Source organism: Coregonus clupeaformis, chromosome 1, assembly GCF_020615455.1.
Source record: "Coregonus clupeaformis isolate EN_2021a chromosome 1, ASM2061545v1, whole genome shotgun sequence".
Classification (NCBI taxonomy): Eukaryota; Metazoa; Chordata; class Actinopteri; order Salmoniformes; family Salmonidae; genus Coregonus; species Coregonus clupeaformis.
This window is the reverse complement of record NC_059192.1, coordinates 56,861,962-56,877,257: the sequence shown is the minus strand read 5'-3', so window position 1 is coordinate 56,877,257 and position 15,296 is coordinate 56,861,962. Positions and strand designations below refer to the sequence as shown.

The 15,296-nt window shown below is 47.1% G+C and overlaps 1 protein-coding gene across 1 annotated transcript in view; it reads left to right on the top strand.

Annotated features, from left to right (window-relative positions):
• Window positions 1-15,296, top strand: part of LOC121536132 (VPS10 domain-containing receptor SorCS1-like) — a 113,998-nt gene that overhangs the window by 45,103 nt on the left and 53,599 nt on the right. Inside the window, exon 9 of the mRNA XM_041843731.2 lies at window positions 2,282-2,461. Coding sequence (XP_041699665.1) covers window positions 2,282-2,461 — 180 coding nt within the window. The remainder of the gene's footprint in view (window positions 1-2,281; window positions 2,462-15,296) is intronic.

Below are 15,296 nucleotides of genomic sequence, written 5' to 3'. Positions count from 1 at the left end.
CACCTCAGAAACTATAATTGTTTCACTGAAACACCCGAATATAACTCTCCCAACTTCCACTTTAGAAATTATAATTGTTGTAAACTACAGCGGTTCAATGTTTCTAGGAATAGACTCTAACTTACTTTATTCAGCTAGCTAACTTGGTACAGTATTCTTCCATGAAAACCGCCCAGGGCACCGTATCCTATGACGCCATAGCTAACTAGCATGCTAGCATCCAATAACACACGGTTTAGCACCAATACTTGGTTACAACAAACTACCAATAGTGTGTTAACACACTAAACAGATCATTCGTGTCCGTGTCTAGTTCCTTTCATAACGCAGCAATAATTAAACGTTGGCTAGCTAGCACAAAGTCAGTCATGCTAGCTACACAAGTGGACTACACATCTCGAATGCTACACAAGTGGACTACACATCTCGAATGTTCAGAAAGGGAAGCTTCTAAAGCCATGACATCATTTTCTGGAATTTTCCAAGCAGTTTAAAGGCACAGTCAACTTCGTGTATGTAAACTTCTGACCCACTGGAATTGTGAAACAGTGAATTATTAGTGAAATAATCTGTCTGTAAACAATTGTTGGAAAAATTACTTCTGTCATGCACAAAGTAGATGTCCTAATGACTGCAACCTAAGTGCATGTAAACTTCCGACTTCAACTGTATATATATATATTTGCGAGAGAAGAAAAAAACATATGGGGGATTGGAAGTGATGCAGACAATTACATTGATGGAAGTTACAATCTATCTGCAATATAAAAAATTAAAAAAAGATACAAAAATGTCACGATCGTTATTAGATGGGACGAACCAAGATCCCACAAACTAACTGGTGCCAACAGGCTGCCTAAGTATGGTCCCCAATCAGAGACAACGAGCTACAGCTGCCTCTGATTGGGAACCACCCTGGCCAACATAGAACTAAACGATCTAGAACAAAAAACATAGAAAACTAAACATAGAAAATCCACACCCTGGCTCAACATTTCAGTCCCCAGAGCCAGGGCGTGACAAAAAAGAAACAAGTTACACCTGTTAATTGAAATACATTCCAGGTGACTACCTCATGAAGCTGGTTGAGAGAATGCCAAGAGTGTGCAAAGCTGTCATCAATGCAAAGGGTGGCTATTTGAAAAATCTCAAATATAAAATATATTTTGATTTGTTTAACACTTTTTTCGTTACTACATGATTCCATATGTGTTAGTTCATAGTTTTGATGTCTTCACTATTATTTTACAATGTAGAAAATAGTAAAAATAAAGAAAAACCCTTGAATGAGTAGGTGTTCAAAAATGTTTGACCGGTATTGTATCTCTGGGTCTTCCTTTCATGTGGAGGTCCTCATGAGAGCCAGTTTCATCATAGCGCTTGATGGTTTTTTGCGACTGCACTTGAAGAAACTTTGAAAGGTCTTGAACTTTTCTGGATAAACTGATCTTCATGTCTTAAAGTAATGATGGACTGTCGTTTCTCTTTGCTTATTTGAGCTGTTCTTGCCATAATATGGACTTGGTCTTTTACCAAATAAGTATATCTTCTGAATACCACCATTACCTTGTCACAACACAACTGACTACCTCATGAAGCTGGTTGAGAGAATGCCAAGAGTGTGCAAAGCTGTCATCAAGGCAAAGGGTGGCTACACTTTTTTGGTTACTACATGATTCCATATGTGTTATTTCATAGTTTTGATGTCTTCACTATTATTCTACAATGTAGAAAATAGTAAAAATAAAGAAAAGGTAGGTGTGTCCAAACTTTTGACTGGTACTGTATGTATATACATATTATATATACATATTAAAGGAAATATTTCAAGAATGTATTAAACCTTCCACATAGGAATCCCAACACAGAACTGATGTACAAACATCATACTAACAGTAGAATAGTTGTACCGTTGTTTACAGAATTACCCCACTGGATACAGAAATCAGTTCAACATCTAGTTTTGATTGACAGTTTATTTAGTTGTCAACTAATGAGAATTGAATGTGAAATCAAAAGAAATGACATACGATGTCATTGGATATAGGTTAAAAGTTGGGTAAAAATAAAAGTCTAACATTTCCCAAATTGATTTACTTTGATGACTTTTTGTAAATCCTCCAATCAGTTTTCCACGTTGGTTCAACACCATCACATTGATAAAAAAAATTATGATATGGAAAAAACGTTTATTCAACCAGTTTGTGCCCAGTGGGACCACTGGTTTTGTATTGGATTATATTGTATGGCATGGTATCCTAACTCATTATTCCTTTTCCAGGACTTGCAGATAATCAGCATTGATGATAACCAGGTGGTAGCAGCAGTGCAGGACTGGCACCAGAATGACTCCTACAACCTGTACATGTCAGAGGCCCGTGGACTCTTCTTCACTCTGGCCCTGGAGAACATAGTGAGCAGTGTGGGACCAGAGGGCAACGTCATGATAGACCTCTATGAGGTATGTAGCAATGGCTTAGTTAGACTGCCATCCCTGTTTGTATGCACACTACCACTTCTGCCAAGAGGTCTCAACCTTTATTGCACAGTCTACTTGCCCTGTAAGAGCTTGACGTCTTATTGAAGCCCCGATCCTGGCTGTTCCCCCTCATTTCCTATGTTAGGAATTCAAGCAAACACATACATCAGTCATGATGAACTGCCATATCCAAGGATGCAGCATTGTTAGAAACCTGGATTAGCATCTATTTACTCATACAGTATCAGACCCTTATGATCTGTATCTATGAAGTATATAGCTTTGTTAGACATTAACTAGCACGTCCATGCATAACAATGATAACATAACCTTATAAGCTACTGTATGTAGCATTATTAAATTAGCAAAGTTGGCAGGTCTACACACATTAATTAATGATTCACTTCTATTATATCAACCTTAGCTACTGTAGAACCTGCACCAGAGGTGGCACTACAGGTCCCATAGTGGTGTGGTGCAAAAATAATTCTGGGGCCCGTAGTTTTTCCTTATCTGGTAACTTAACCAGGTAAAACTCCAGACCTTATATGGTATGACGTGATTAATCTGTTGTAAAAAGGTTTAATATGAGCAATGATGGGACCAGAGTTTCTCTAATCAGGTCACATGGTTTAAAAAAACTCCTGGAAAAACTCCTGGCCTTGGGGAGGATGAAAACCCTGTCAAACTGCAGCAACCTTGTACTTACATTTTAAAGAAGGACTAGGGGGGTTTCCTATACACAGACACAGAGAAAGCAACGATTGGACAATAAAACTCATAGTGCTGAGCTTGCTTTATGCAGGTTTGCATCGTGTAGTCCTGCCCTATGCAACTCTATTAGGCCTAATAAAAAATTAACTCACAGTCTATGTCAGCTATTGTGTTTATTGATTCATTCCAGTGAATAATTTTGGATTGAAAAAGTCTAGGTAGCCTAGTCAGCCCAAGTTCGAATATAAACCAAATTGGATCCCATTCACATTGTTTCACAAACAAATTCTCTTTCCTTACAATTTAAGGTACAATTTAGATACAGAATGGCACTGCAATGAATAGCTGCTGTTTTAAGGGCTCCTGACCATTTCTGCTATTTTCTGTGTTTTTTGCACTGATCTTAACTTCTTTTGTACATAATGTTTCCGCCATGACTGAAAAGAGCTTCTCGATATCAGAACAGCGATCACTAAACTCGATTTGGATGAAGGTTTCTACTTCTACGAGTCGGCGGCACAGGACATACTGCTCACCCCGGACCAGGTCCTAATCCCCGAGACTCAGAAATGGAAGAGACGACGTAAGAGTGGCTGATGTGCGGGCACCCTAATGAAACTACGTAGGCAAATAAATAATTCACCTCTACCCTCCGTTCTATTGGCAAAGATACAATCACTGGAGAACAAATTGGACAAGCTCCGTTCGAGACTAGCCTATCAACAGGACCTGAAGAACTGTAATATCCTATGTTTCTCTGAGTCGTGGCTAAACAAGGGCATGGATAATATACATCTAGCTGGTTTTTCTATACATCGGCAGGATCGAATGGCAGCCTCAAGGGGGGAGGTGTGTGTCTCTTTTTTAACATAATCTGGTGCGAGATCTCTAATATTAAGGAAGTCTTGAGGTTCTGCTCGCCTGAGTTAAAATTCCTCATGATAAACTGTAGACCATACTATTTACCAAGAAAGTTTTCATCTATATATTTCATAGCCGTCTATTTACCACCACAAACTGATGCTGGCACTAAGACCGCACTCAACAAGCTGTATAGGGCCTAACCTGTACGGGATCGGTGTCCCGTATACGGGACGGTTGAGCTAACGTGAGCTAATGTGATTAGCATGACTGTTGTAAGTAAAAGCAAACTTTCCAGGACATAGACATGTCTTATATGGGCAGAAAGCTAAAATTCTTGTTAATCTAACTGCACTGTCCAATTTACAGTAGCTATTACAGTGCAAAAATACCATGCTATTGTTTGAGGAGAGTGCACAACAACAAAAAAACGTATCATGGCAACTGGTTTGATACATTCACCTCGGAAGGTAAATAATTTACTAACATTCAGTAATCTTGCTCTGATTTGTCATCCTAAGGGTCCCAGAGATAAAATGTAGCATAGTTTTGTTTGATAAAATCCATTTTTATATACAAATGTAGAACTGGGTTCTACAATTTGAATACCTGCTGTCTCTGGTTCCACACCCACCCCGCCCAGCCATCTAGATGTGTGAAAGTGTATAAGCTAATGATTCATCATGTATGACATTCCTGGGAGTGTGTAAACTTACATTTTGTATTACCATATTATTTTTGTATGTTCTCTATTGTTATGTACTTGAAAATGTATCAATTGACCAATTTGGCACATTTTTGGCAGACTTGATACAAAATAGTATAGTATTGCAATGCTTCACTGGATCAATCTGAAACTTTGCGAACACACTGCTGCCATCTAGTGGCCAACATCTAAATTGCGCCTAAACTGCAATATTATATTGTGGCCTTTCTCTTGCATTTCAAAGATTATCTGAATTTTTTTTTTTTAAACGCATGTTTTTGATTTGTATTATCTTTTACCAGATCTAATGTGTTATATTCTCCTACATTAATTTCACATTTCCACAAACTTCTAAGTGTTTCCTTTCAAATGGCATCAATAATATGCATATCCTTGCTTCAGGTCCTGAGCTACAGGCAGTTAGATTTGGGTTTGTCATTTTAGGCGAAAATTGAAAAAAAGGGTCCGATCCTTAAAAGGTTTTTAAGCAAACAAGAAAATGCTCATCCAGAGGTGGTGCTCCTAGTGGCCGGTGATTTTAATGCAGGGAAACTAAAATCCATTTTACCTCATTTTTACCAGCATGTCACCAGTGCAACTACAGGAGACAAAACTCTAGATCATCTTTACGCCACACACAGAAACGGATACAAAGCTCACCCTCGCCTTCCATTTGGCAAATCTGACCATAACTCTATCCTCTTGATTTCTGCTTACAAGCAAAAAGTCAAACACGAAGAAGCAGTGATGTGCTCCATACGAAGGTGATCTGATGAAGTGGATGCTAAGCTACAGGACTGTTTCGCTAGCACAGACTGGAAAATGTTCCGAGATTCATCCGATGGCATTGAGGACTTTACCACATCAGTCAGTGGCTTCATTCCCGCTACGACCTCCGACGATGCCATCCAACAGGCAAAGCGGCAATACAGGACTAAGATCGAATCATACTACGCTGGCTCAGACGCTCATCGGATGTGGTAGGGCTCGTAAACTATCACGGATTACAAAGGGAAACCCAGCCGCGAGATGGCCAGTGACACGAGCCTACCAGATGTGCGCCGGAGGGTATGGCTGCTGTTTTATGGACTCTTGTTTGTTATTTTGTACATAATGTTGCTGCTCATGGTCCAAGCACACCAAGACAGTCGTGAAGAGGGCACGACAAAACCTATTCTCCCTAAGGAGACTGAAAAGTTTGGCATGGGTCCTCAGATCCTCAAAAGGTTCTACAGAGGCACTACAGAGGGTAGTGCGTATGGCCCAGTACATCACTGGGGCCAAGCTTCCTGCCATCCAGGACCTCTATACAGTGAGGGAAAAAAGTATTTGATCCGCTGCTAATTTTGTACGTTTGCCCACTGACAAAGACATGATCAGTCTATAATTTTAATGGTAGGTTTATCTGAACAGTGAGAGACAGAATAACAACAAAAAAATCCAGAAAAACGCATGTCAAAAATGTTATAAATTGATTTGCATTTTAATGAGGGAAATAAGTATTTGACCCTTCTGCAAAACATGACTTAGTACTTGGTGGCAAAACCCTTGTTGTCAATCACAGAGGTCAGACATTTCTTGCAGTTGGCCACCAGGTTTCCACACATCTCAGGAGGGATTTTGTTCCACTCCTCTTTGCAGATCTTCTCCAAGTCATTAAGGTTTGGAGGCTGATGTTTGGCAACTCGAACCTTCAGCTCCCTCCACAGATTTTCTATGGGATTAAGGTCTGGAGACTGGCTAGGCCACTCCAGGACCTTAATGTCCTTCTTCTTGAGCCACTCCTTTGTTGCCTTGGCCGTGTGTTTTGGGTCATTGTCATACTGGAATACCCATCCACGACCCATTTTCAATGCCCTGGCTGAGGGAAGGAGGTTCTCACCCAAAATTTGACGGTACATGGCCCCGTCCATCATCCCTTTGATGCGGTGAAGTTGTCCTGTACCCTTAGCAGAAAAACACCCCCAAAGCATAATGTTTCCACCTCCATGTTTGACGGTGGGGATGGTGTTCTTGGGGTCTTAGGCAGCATTCCTCCTCTTCCAAACACAGCGAGTTGAGTTAATGCCAAAGAGCTCCATTTTGGTCTCATCTGACCACAACACTTTCACCCAGTTCTCCTCTGAATCATTCAGATGTTCATTGGCAATCTTCAGACGGGCCTGTATATGTGCTTCTTGAGCAGGGGGACCTTGCGGGCGCTGCAGGATTTCAGTCCTTCACGGCGTAGTGTGTTCCCAATTGTTTTCTTGGTTATAGCTGCCTTGAGATCATTGACAAGATCCTCCCATGTAGTTCTGGGCTGATTCCTCACCGTTCTCAACTCCACGAGGTGAGATCTTGCATGGAGCCCCAGGCCGAGGGAGATTGACAGTTCTTTTGTGTTTCTTCCATTTGCGAATAATCGCACCAACTGTTGTCACCTTCTCACCAAGCTGCTTGGCGATGGTCTTGTAGCCCATTCCAGCCTTGTGTAGGTCTACAATCTTGTCCCTGACATCCAAGGAGAGCTCTTTGGTCTTGGCCATGGTGGAGAGTTTGGAATCTGATTGATTGCTTCTGTGGACAGGTGTCTTTTATACAGGTAACAAGCTGAGTTTAGGAGCACTCCCTTTAAGAGTGTGCTCCTAATCTCATCTCATTACATGTATAAAAGACACATGGGAGCCAGAAATCTTTCTGATTGAGAGGGGGTCAAATTCTTATTTCCCTCATTAAAATGCAAATCAATTTATAACATTTTAGACATGCGTCTTTCTTGATTTTTTTGTTGTTATTCTGTCTCCCACTGTTCAAATAAACCTACCATTAAAATTATACATTGATCATTTCTTTGTCAGTGGGCAAACGTACAAAATCAGCAGGGGATCAAATACTTTTTTCCCTCACTGTACCAGGCGGTGTCAGAGGAAGGCCCTAGAAATTGTCAAAGACTCCAGCCACCCTAGTCATAGACTGTTCTCTCTGCTACTGCATGACAAGCGGTACTGGAGCGCCAAGTCTAGGTCCAAGAGGCTTCTAAACAGCTTCTACACCCAAGCCATAAGACTCCTGAACATCTATTCAAATGACTACACAGACTATTTGCATTGTCCCACCCCCTCCCTCTTTTATGCTGCTGCTACTCTCTGTTTATCATCTATGCATAGTCACTTTAATAACTCTACCTACATGTACATATTACCTCAATTACCTCGACTAACCGGTGCCCCCGCACATTGACTCAGTACCGGTACTCCCTGTATATAGCCTTGCTATTGTTATTTTACTTCTGCTCTTTATGTCAAGTGGTGCTGAAGGTGGGTGTGGTGCATGAATCAAGCGCAGGACGCAGAAGCTCAGTCCAAAAGACTTTAGTGCAATATTCACGTAGAAAATAAGCACAATAAGCCCGAAGGCGAAATAATGGCGCACACAGGCGTCAAACAAACGGCGCACTAACATGTGCGAAAAACCTCTCCAAAACCACTGGAGGGAAGTACGTAGCTCCAACACGAAACAGAAGAGCAATCACACACAAAGACAAACACACACAATGAGAACTAAATAGGACACTAACGAGGACTAACAAGACACAGGTGTACAACATCAAGACAAAACCAAACGAACATGAAACATAGATCGGTGGCAGCTAGTACTCCGGGGACGACGACCGCCGAAGCCTGCCCGAACCAGGAGGAGGAGCAGCCTCGGCCGAAACCGTGACAGTACCCCCCCCCCTTGACGCGCGGCCCCAGCCGTGCGCTGACTCCGGCCTCGGGGACGACCAGGAGGACGCGGAGCAGGGCGCGCGGGATGGTCCCGGTGGAACTCCGACAGGAGAGATGGGTCTAGGATGTCCCTCCGCGGCACCCAGCACCGCTCCTCCGGGCCGTACCCCTCCCACTCCACGAGATACTGAGAGACCCCCATCCGGCGTCTTGAGTCCAAGATGGACCGAACGGTGTACGCCGGAGCCCCTCGATGTCAAGTGGGGGCGGAGGAGTCTCCCCTATCTCATTGTCCTGGAGTGGACCAGCTACCACCGGCCTGAGAAGAGACACATGGAACGAGGGGTTAATATTCTTATACTCAACAGGTAGATGTAACCTATAACACACCTCGTTCAATCTTCTCAGGACTTTAAAGGGCCCCACAAACCGCCGACCCAGCTTCCGGCAGGGCAGGCGGAGGGGTAGGTTTCTGGTAGAGAGCCAGACTCGATCTCCGGGTGCGTACACCGGCCCCTCACTGCGGTGGAGATCGGCGCCGCCTTGTGACGAAGGGACGGCCCGCTGCAGGTGGACGTGGGCAGCGTTCCACGTCTCTTCCGAGCGCCTCATCCAATCATCCACCACAGGGGCCTCGATCTGGCTCTGCTGCCAAGGTACCAGAACCGGCTGGTAACCTAACACACATTGGAAGGGGGGTTAGGTTGGTAGAGGAGTGGCGGAGAGAGTTCTGGGCCATCTCGGCCCAGGGAATGTACCGTGCCCACTCCTCCGGCCCGGCCCTGGCAATACGACCTCAGAAACCTACCCACATCCTGGTTGACACGTTCTACCTGCCCGTTACTCTCCGGGTGGTACCCTGAGGTAAGGCTAACCGAGACCCCCAAACGCTCCATGAACGCTCTCCAAACACGGGAGGTAAACTGGGGGCCTCGATCAGACACTATATCCTCGGGTACCCTGTAATGCCGGAAGACGTGGGTAAATAGGGCCTCAGCGGTCTGTAGGGCAGTAGGAAGACCCGACATAGGGAGAAGACGACAGGCCTTAGAGAACCGGTCAACAACGACCAGGATGGTGGTATTCCCCTGAGAGAGGGGAAGGTCTGTCACAAAATCCACCGAGAGGTGGGACCATGGTCGTTGTGGAACGGGCAGGGGTTGTAACTTACCCCTGGGCAGATGTCGGGGCGCCTTACACTGGGCGCACACCGAGCAGGAGGAGACATAAACCCTCACATCCCTAGCCAAAGTGGGCCACCAGTATTTAGTGCTAAGGCAATGCACTGTCCGGCCAATACCCGGATGTCCAGAGGAGGGTGACGTGTGAGCCCAGTAAATGAGTCGATCCCGAATCTCGAGCGGAACGTACTTCCGACCCGCAGGACACTGTGGAGGGCTGGGGTCGGTACGCAACGCTCGCTCGATTTCGGCATCGACCTCCCACACCACCGGTGCCACAAGGCAAGACTCCGGTAGTATGGGAGTAGGCTCAACAGACCTCTCCTCCGTGTCATACCGCCGGGACAGCGCATCTGCCTTACCATTCTGGGACCCAGGGATGTACGTGATTTTAAATACGAACCTGGTGAGAAACATACTCCATCGAGCCTGGCGAGGGTTCAGTCTCCTCGCTGCCCGGATGTACTCCAGGTTCCGATGGTCAGTCAAAATGAGGAAAGGGGTGTTGAGCCCCCTCAAGCCAATGCCTCCACACCTTAAGGGCTTGAACTACAGCTAACAGCTCCCTGTCCCCAACGTCATAGTTACGCTCCGCTCGGGCTGAGCTTTTTTGAGTAAAAAGCACAGGGGCGGAGTTTAGGTGGCGTGCCGGACCGTTGAGAGAGAACGGCCCCTATACCAGCCTCAGACGCGTCTACCTCAACCTGAAAGGGTAATGCGGGATCCGGATGCGCCAGCACCGAGCCGACGTAAACAGGTCCTTCAGTCTCCTAAAGGCCCTGTCCGCATCAGCTGACCACTGCAGGCGCACCAGACCCCCTTTCAGAAGGGTCGTGATGGGAGCTGCCACCTGTCCAAAACCCCGGATAAACCTCCGGTAGTAATTCGCAAAGCCCAAGAACTGCTGCACCTCTTTTACAGTGGTTGGAGTTTGCCAATTACGCACAGCGGACACACGATCCACCTCCATTCTCACCCCTGACGCGGACAACCGATAACCCAAAAAGGAGACCGACTCCTGGAAAAACAGACATTTCTCTGCCTTGACATATAGGTCGTGCTCCAACAGCCTCCTCAATACACGACGCACCAGGGTTATATGCTCGGCTCGGGTAGACGAGTACACCAGAATGTCATCAATGTACACGACCACCCCTTGTCCCTGCATATCCCGGAAAATGTCATCTACGAAGGATTGGAAGACTGATGGAGCATTCATCAACCCATATGGCATGACGAGATATTCGAAATGACCTGATGTGGTACTAAACGCTGTCTTCCATTCGTCGCCCTCCATAATGCGCACCAAGTTATACGCGCTCCTGAGATCCAATTTTGTGAAAAACCGCGCTCCATGCAATGACTCGGTCATGGTCGCAATCAGAGGGAGTGGATAACTGTATTTCACAGTAATCTGATTGAGACCACGGTAATCAATGCACGGGCGCAACCCTCCATCTTTCTTCTTCACAAAAAATAAACTCGAGGAGGCGGGAGAAGAGGAGGGCCGAATGTATCCCTGTCTCAAAGATTCGGCTATGTAAGTCTCCATAGCTTTTCTCTCCTCTTGAGACAAAGGATACACATGGCTCCGTGGGAGCGCTGCTCCTGCCTGGAGATCAATCGCACAATCCCCCTGTCACGAGAGCTAAATCCCCATATTCAGGCGGAATGTGCAGTGCGGGCACTTGGTTTGGACTCTCCACCGAAGTCGCCCCCACGGAAACACCCAGACATCGCCCCTCGCACTGAGCAGACCACCCATCGAGAGCCCTCTGTTGCCACGAAATAGCAGGGTTATGGGTGCTTAACCAGGGAATTCCCAGCACCACTGGGTACGCAGGGAGAGTCGATCAGATACAGCTGTATAGTCTCTTCATGACCCCCTGCGCACACATCCTAAGTGGTGCTGTGATCTCCTAATCAACCCCGACCCCAACGGGCGGCTATCTAAGGCATGAACGGGAAAAGGTTTGTCAACAGGTAGGAGAGGGATCCCTAAATCTAAACAAAACTTCCGATCAACAAAATTCCCAGCTGCGCCTGAATCTACTAGCGCCTTATGCTGGGAATGAGGTGCAACCTGTGGAAAACACACAGGTATACAAAAGTGCGCAACAGAAAGCTCTGAGTAAGTGGGACGTCTACTCACCTGGGATGCCCCCAGTGCGTGGCCTGTTGTCTTCTCCCCGGAGAACCCTCCCCAGCACCTGGCCGCAGTGTGCCCTCCACGACCGCACTTGGTGCAGGAGACAGGCCCCCTCGGGCTCCTCCTCCTCCTTTCTCTAGCGCCGGCACCCCCGAGCTCCACAGGGCTCGGCTCGGAGGTGCCGGAGGGGGGAATGGACGGACCCCCCTCGGGACGTCCACGGGTGGCCAGCAGGGTGTCCAGACGGATGGACATATCGACCAACTGGTCGAAGGTGAGATGGGTATCCCTGCAGGCCAACTCACGTTGAACGTCCTCCCGTAGGCTACATCGAAAATGGTCGATGAGGGCCCGTTCATTCCACCCTGCGTCCGCCGCTAGAGTCCGGAACTCTAGAGCAAACGCTTGTGCGCTCCTCCTCCCCTGTCTCAGGTGGACTAGACGCTCCCCCGCCGCTTTGCCCTCAGGTGGATGGTCGAACACGGCCTTGAAGCGGCGGGAGTACTCGGCGTAGGAGATGGTGTTGGCGTCCATCTTCCTCCACTCGGCGTTAGCCCACTCCAACGCCTTGCCCGTGAGACAGGAGATGAGGGCGGAAACGCTCTCGTGTCCCGAGGGCACCGGGTGTACAGTGGCCGGGTAGAGCTCCACCTGCAGGAGGAACCCCTGACACCCGGCAGCTGTTCCGTCATAGGCCCTCGGGAGCGAGAGCCGAATCAATCAATCAATCAATTTTATTTTATATAGCCCTTCTTACATCAGCTAATATCTCGAAGTGCTGTACAGAAACCCAGCCTAAAACCCCAAACAGCTAGTAATGCAGGTGTAGAAGCACGGTGGCTAGGAAAAACTCCCTAGAAAGGCGAAAGCCTAGGAAGAAACCTAGAGAGGAACCAGGCTATGAGGGGTGGCCAGTCCTCTTCTGGCTGTGCCGGGTGGAGATTATAACAGAACCATGCCAAGATGTTCAAAAATGTTCATAAGTGACAAGCATGGTCAAATAATAATCAGGAATAAATCTCAGTTGGCTTTTCATAGCCGATCATTAAGAGTTGAAAACAGCAGGTCTGGGACAGGTAGGGGTTCCATAACCGCAGGCAGAACAGTTGAAACTGGAATAGCAGCAAGGCCAGGCGGACTGGGGACAGCAAGGAGTCACCACGGCCGGTAGTCCCGACGTATGGTCCTAGGGCTCAGGTCTCTCAGTTGGCTTTTCATAGCCGATCATTAAAGAGTTGAAAACAGCAGGTCTGGGACAGGTAGGGGTTTCGTAGCCGCAGGCAGAACAGTTGAAACTGGAATAGCAGCAAGGCCAGGCGGACTGGGGACAGCAAGGTGTCATCATGCCCGGTAGTCCTGACGTATGGTCCTAGGGCTCAGGTTCTCAGAGAGAAAGAGAGAACGAGAGAATTAGAGAGAGCATACTTAAATTCACACAGGACACTGGATAAGACAGGAGAAGTACTCCAGGTATAACCAACTAACCCCAGCCCCCCGACACATAAACTACTGCAGCATAAATACTGGAGGCTGAGACAGGAGCGGTCCGGAGACACTGGGTTCCGGACCTGGGACTGGTGGACCGGCCGATGGGGTTGGCAGGGTAGGTGGAGGTGTGGGTACCCCGCTGGCCTCCCATCGGTGCAGGGTGTTGATGACGTCCTGTAGAGCGGTCCCCAGTTGTCGTATCTGGTCATCTTGGCCGCGAACATGCTCCTCGAGCGACTCAGGCGTAACTGCCGATCCTGCTGATTCCATTTTGGTATGTGATTCTGTCAAGGGGTGCTGAAGGTGGGTGTGGTGCATGAATCAAGCGCAGGACGCAGAAGCTCAGTCCAAAAGACTTTAGTGCAATATTCACGTAGAAAATAAGCACAATAAGCCCGAAGGCGAAATAACGGCGCACACAGGCGTCAAACAAACGGCGCACTAACATGTGCGAAAAACCTCTCCAAAACCACTGGAGGGAAGTACGTAGCTCCAACACGAAACAGAAGAGCAATCACACACAAAGACAAACACACACAACGAGAACTAAATAGGACACTAACGAGGACTAACAAGACACAGGTGTACAACATCAAGACAAAACCAAACGAACATGAAACATAGATCGGTGGCAGCTAGTACTCCGGGGACGACGACCGCCGAAGCCTGCCCGAACCAGGAGGAGGAGCAGCCTCAGCCGAAACCGTGACACTTTAAGTATTTGTTACTTTTATATATATATTTTTTTTATTTAATGTTTTTTGGGGGTATTTTTTTGGGGGGGAATTCTTTCTTAAAATTGCATTGTTGGTTAAGGGCTCGTAAGTAAGCATTTCACTGTTGTATTCGGCGCATGTGACAAATAACATTTCATTTCATTTGATTTAAATTGCATTCTATGCTCGCTTCGAGGCAAGCAACACTGAACCATGCATGAGAGCACCAGCTGTTCTGGACGACTGTGTGATCACGCTATACATAGCCGATGTGATTAAGACGGGTAAACAGGTTAACATTCACAAGGCCACAGGGCCAGGTGTATTACCAGGATGCGTACTCAGAGCATGTGCTGACCAGCTGGCAAGTGTCTTCACAGTCCCTGTGCCCAAGAACGCCAAGGTAACCTGTCTAAATGACTATCGCCCCATACCACTCACACATGTAGCCATGAAATGCTTTGAAAGGCTGGTCGTGGCTCACATCAACACCACCTTCCTGACAGCCTGGACCCACTCCAATTCGCATACCACCCCAACAGATCCACATATGACGCAATCTCTATTGCACTCCAAACTGCCCTCTCCCACCTGGACAAGAGGAACACCTATGTGAGAATTCTGTTCATTGACTACAGCTCAGCTTTCAGCACCATAGTGCCCTCCAATCTCATCACTAAGCTAAGGACGCTGGGACTGAACACCTCCCTCTACAACTGGATCCTGGACTTCCTGACGGGCCATCCCCAGGTGGTGAGGGTAGGCAACAACACATCAGCCACGCAGACCCTCAACACGGGGGCCCCTCAGGGGTGAGTGCTTAGTTCCCTCCTGTACTCCCTGTTCACCCACGACTGCGCGGCCTCACACAGTTCCAACTCAATCATCAAGTTCGCTGACGACACTACAGTAGTAGGGTTGATTACCAACAACAGTAAGACGGCCTACAGGGAGAAGGTAAGCATTCTGACAACCTGGTGCCAGGTAAACAACCTCTCCCTCAACATCAGCAAAACAAAGAAGCTGATTTTGGACTTCAGGAGGAACCAGGCATAACTGTCAAAACCTGAAATGCTCAAACCAAACGGACACCGTGGTGAAGAAGGCATGCCAGCGACTCTTTAACGTTAGGATGCTGAAGAAATCCGTCCTGTCCCCGAGGGCCCTCACAGTGTTCTACAGGAGCATCATCAAGATCATACGTTTGGGCTGCATCACAGCCTGGTACGGCAACTCCACCATCGCAGACCGCAAGGCGCTAAAGAGGGTGGTACGCTCAGCCGAAAACATGA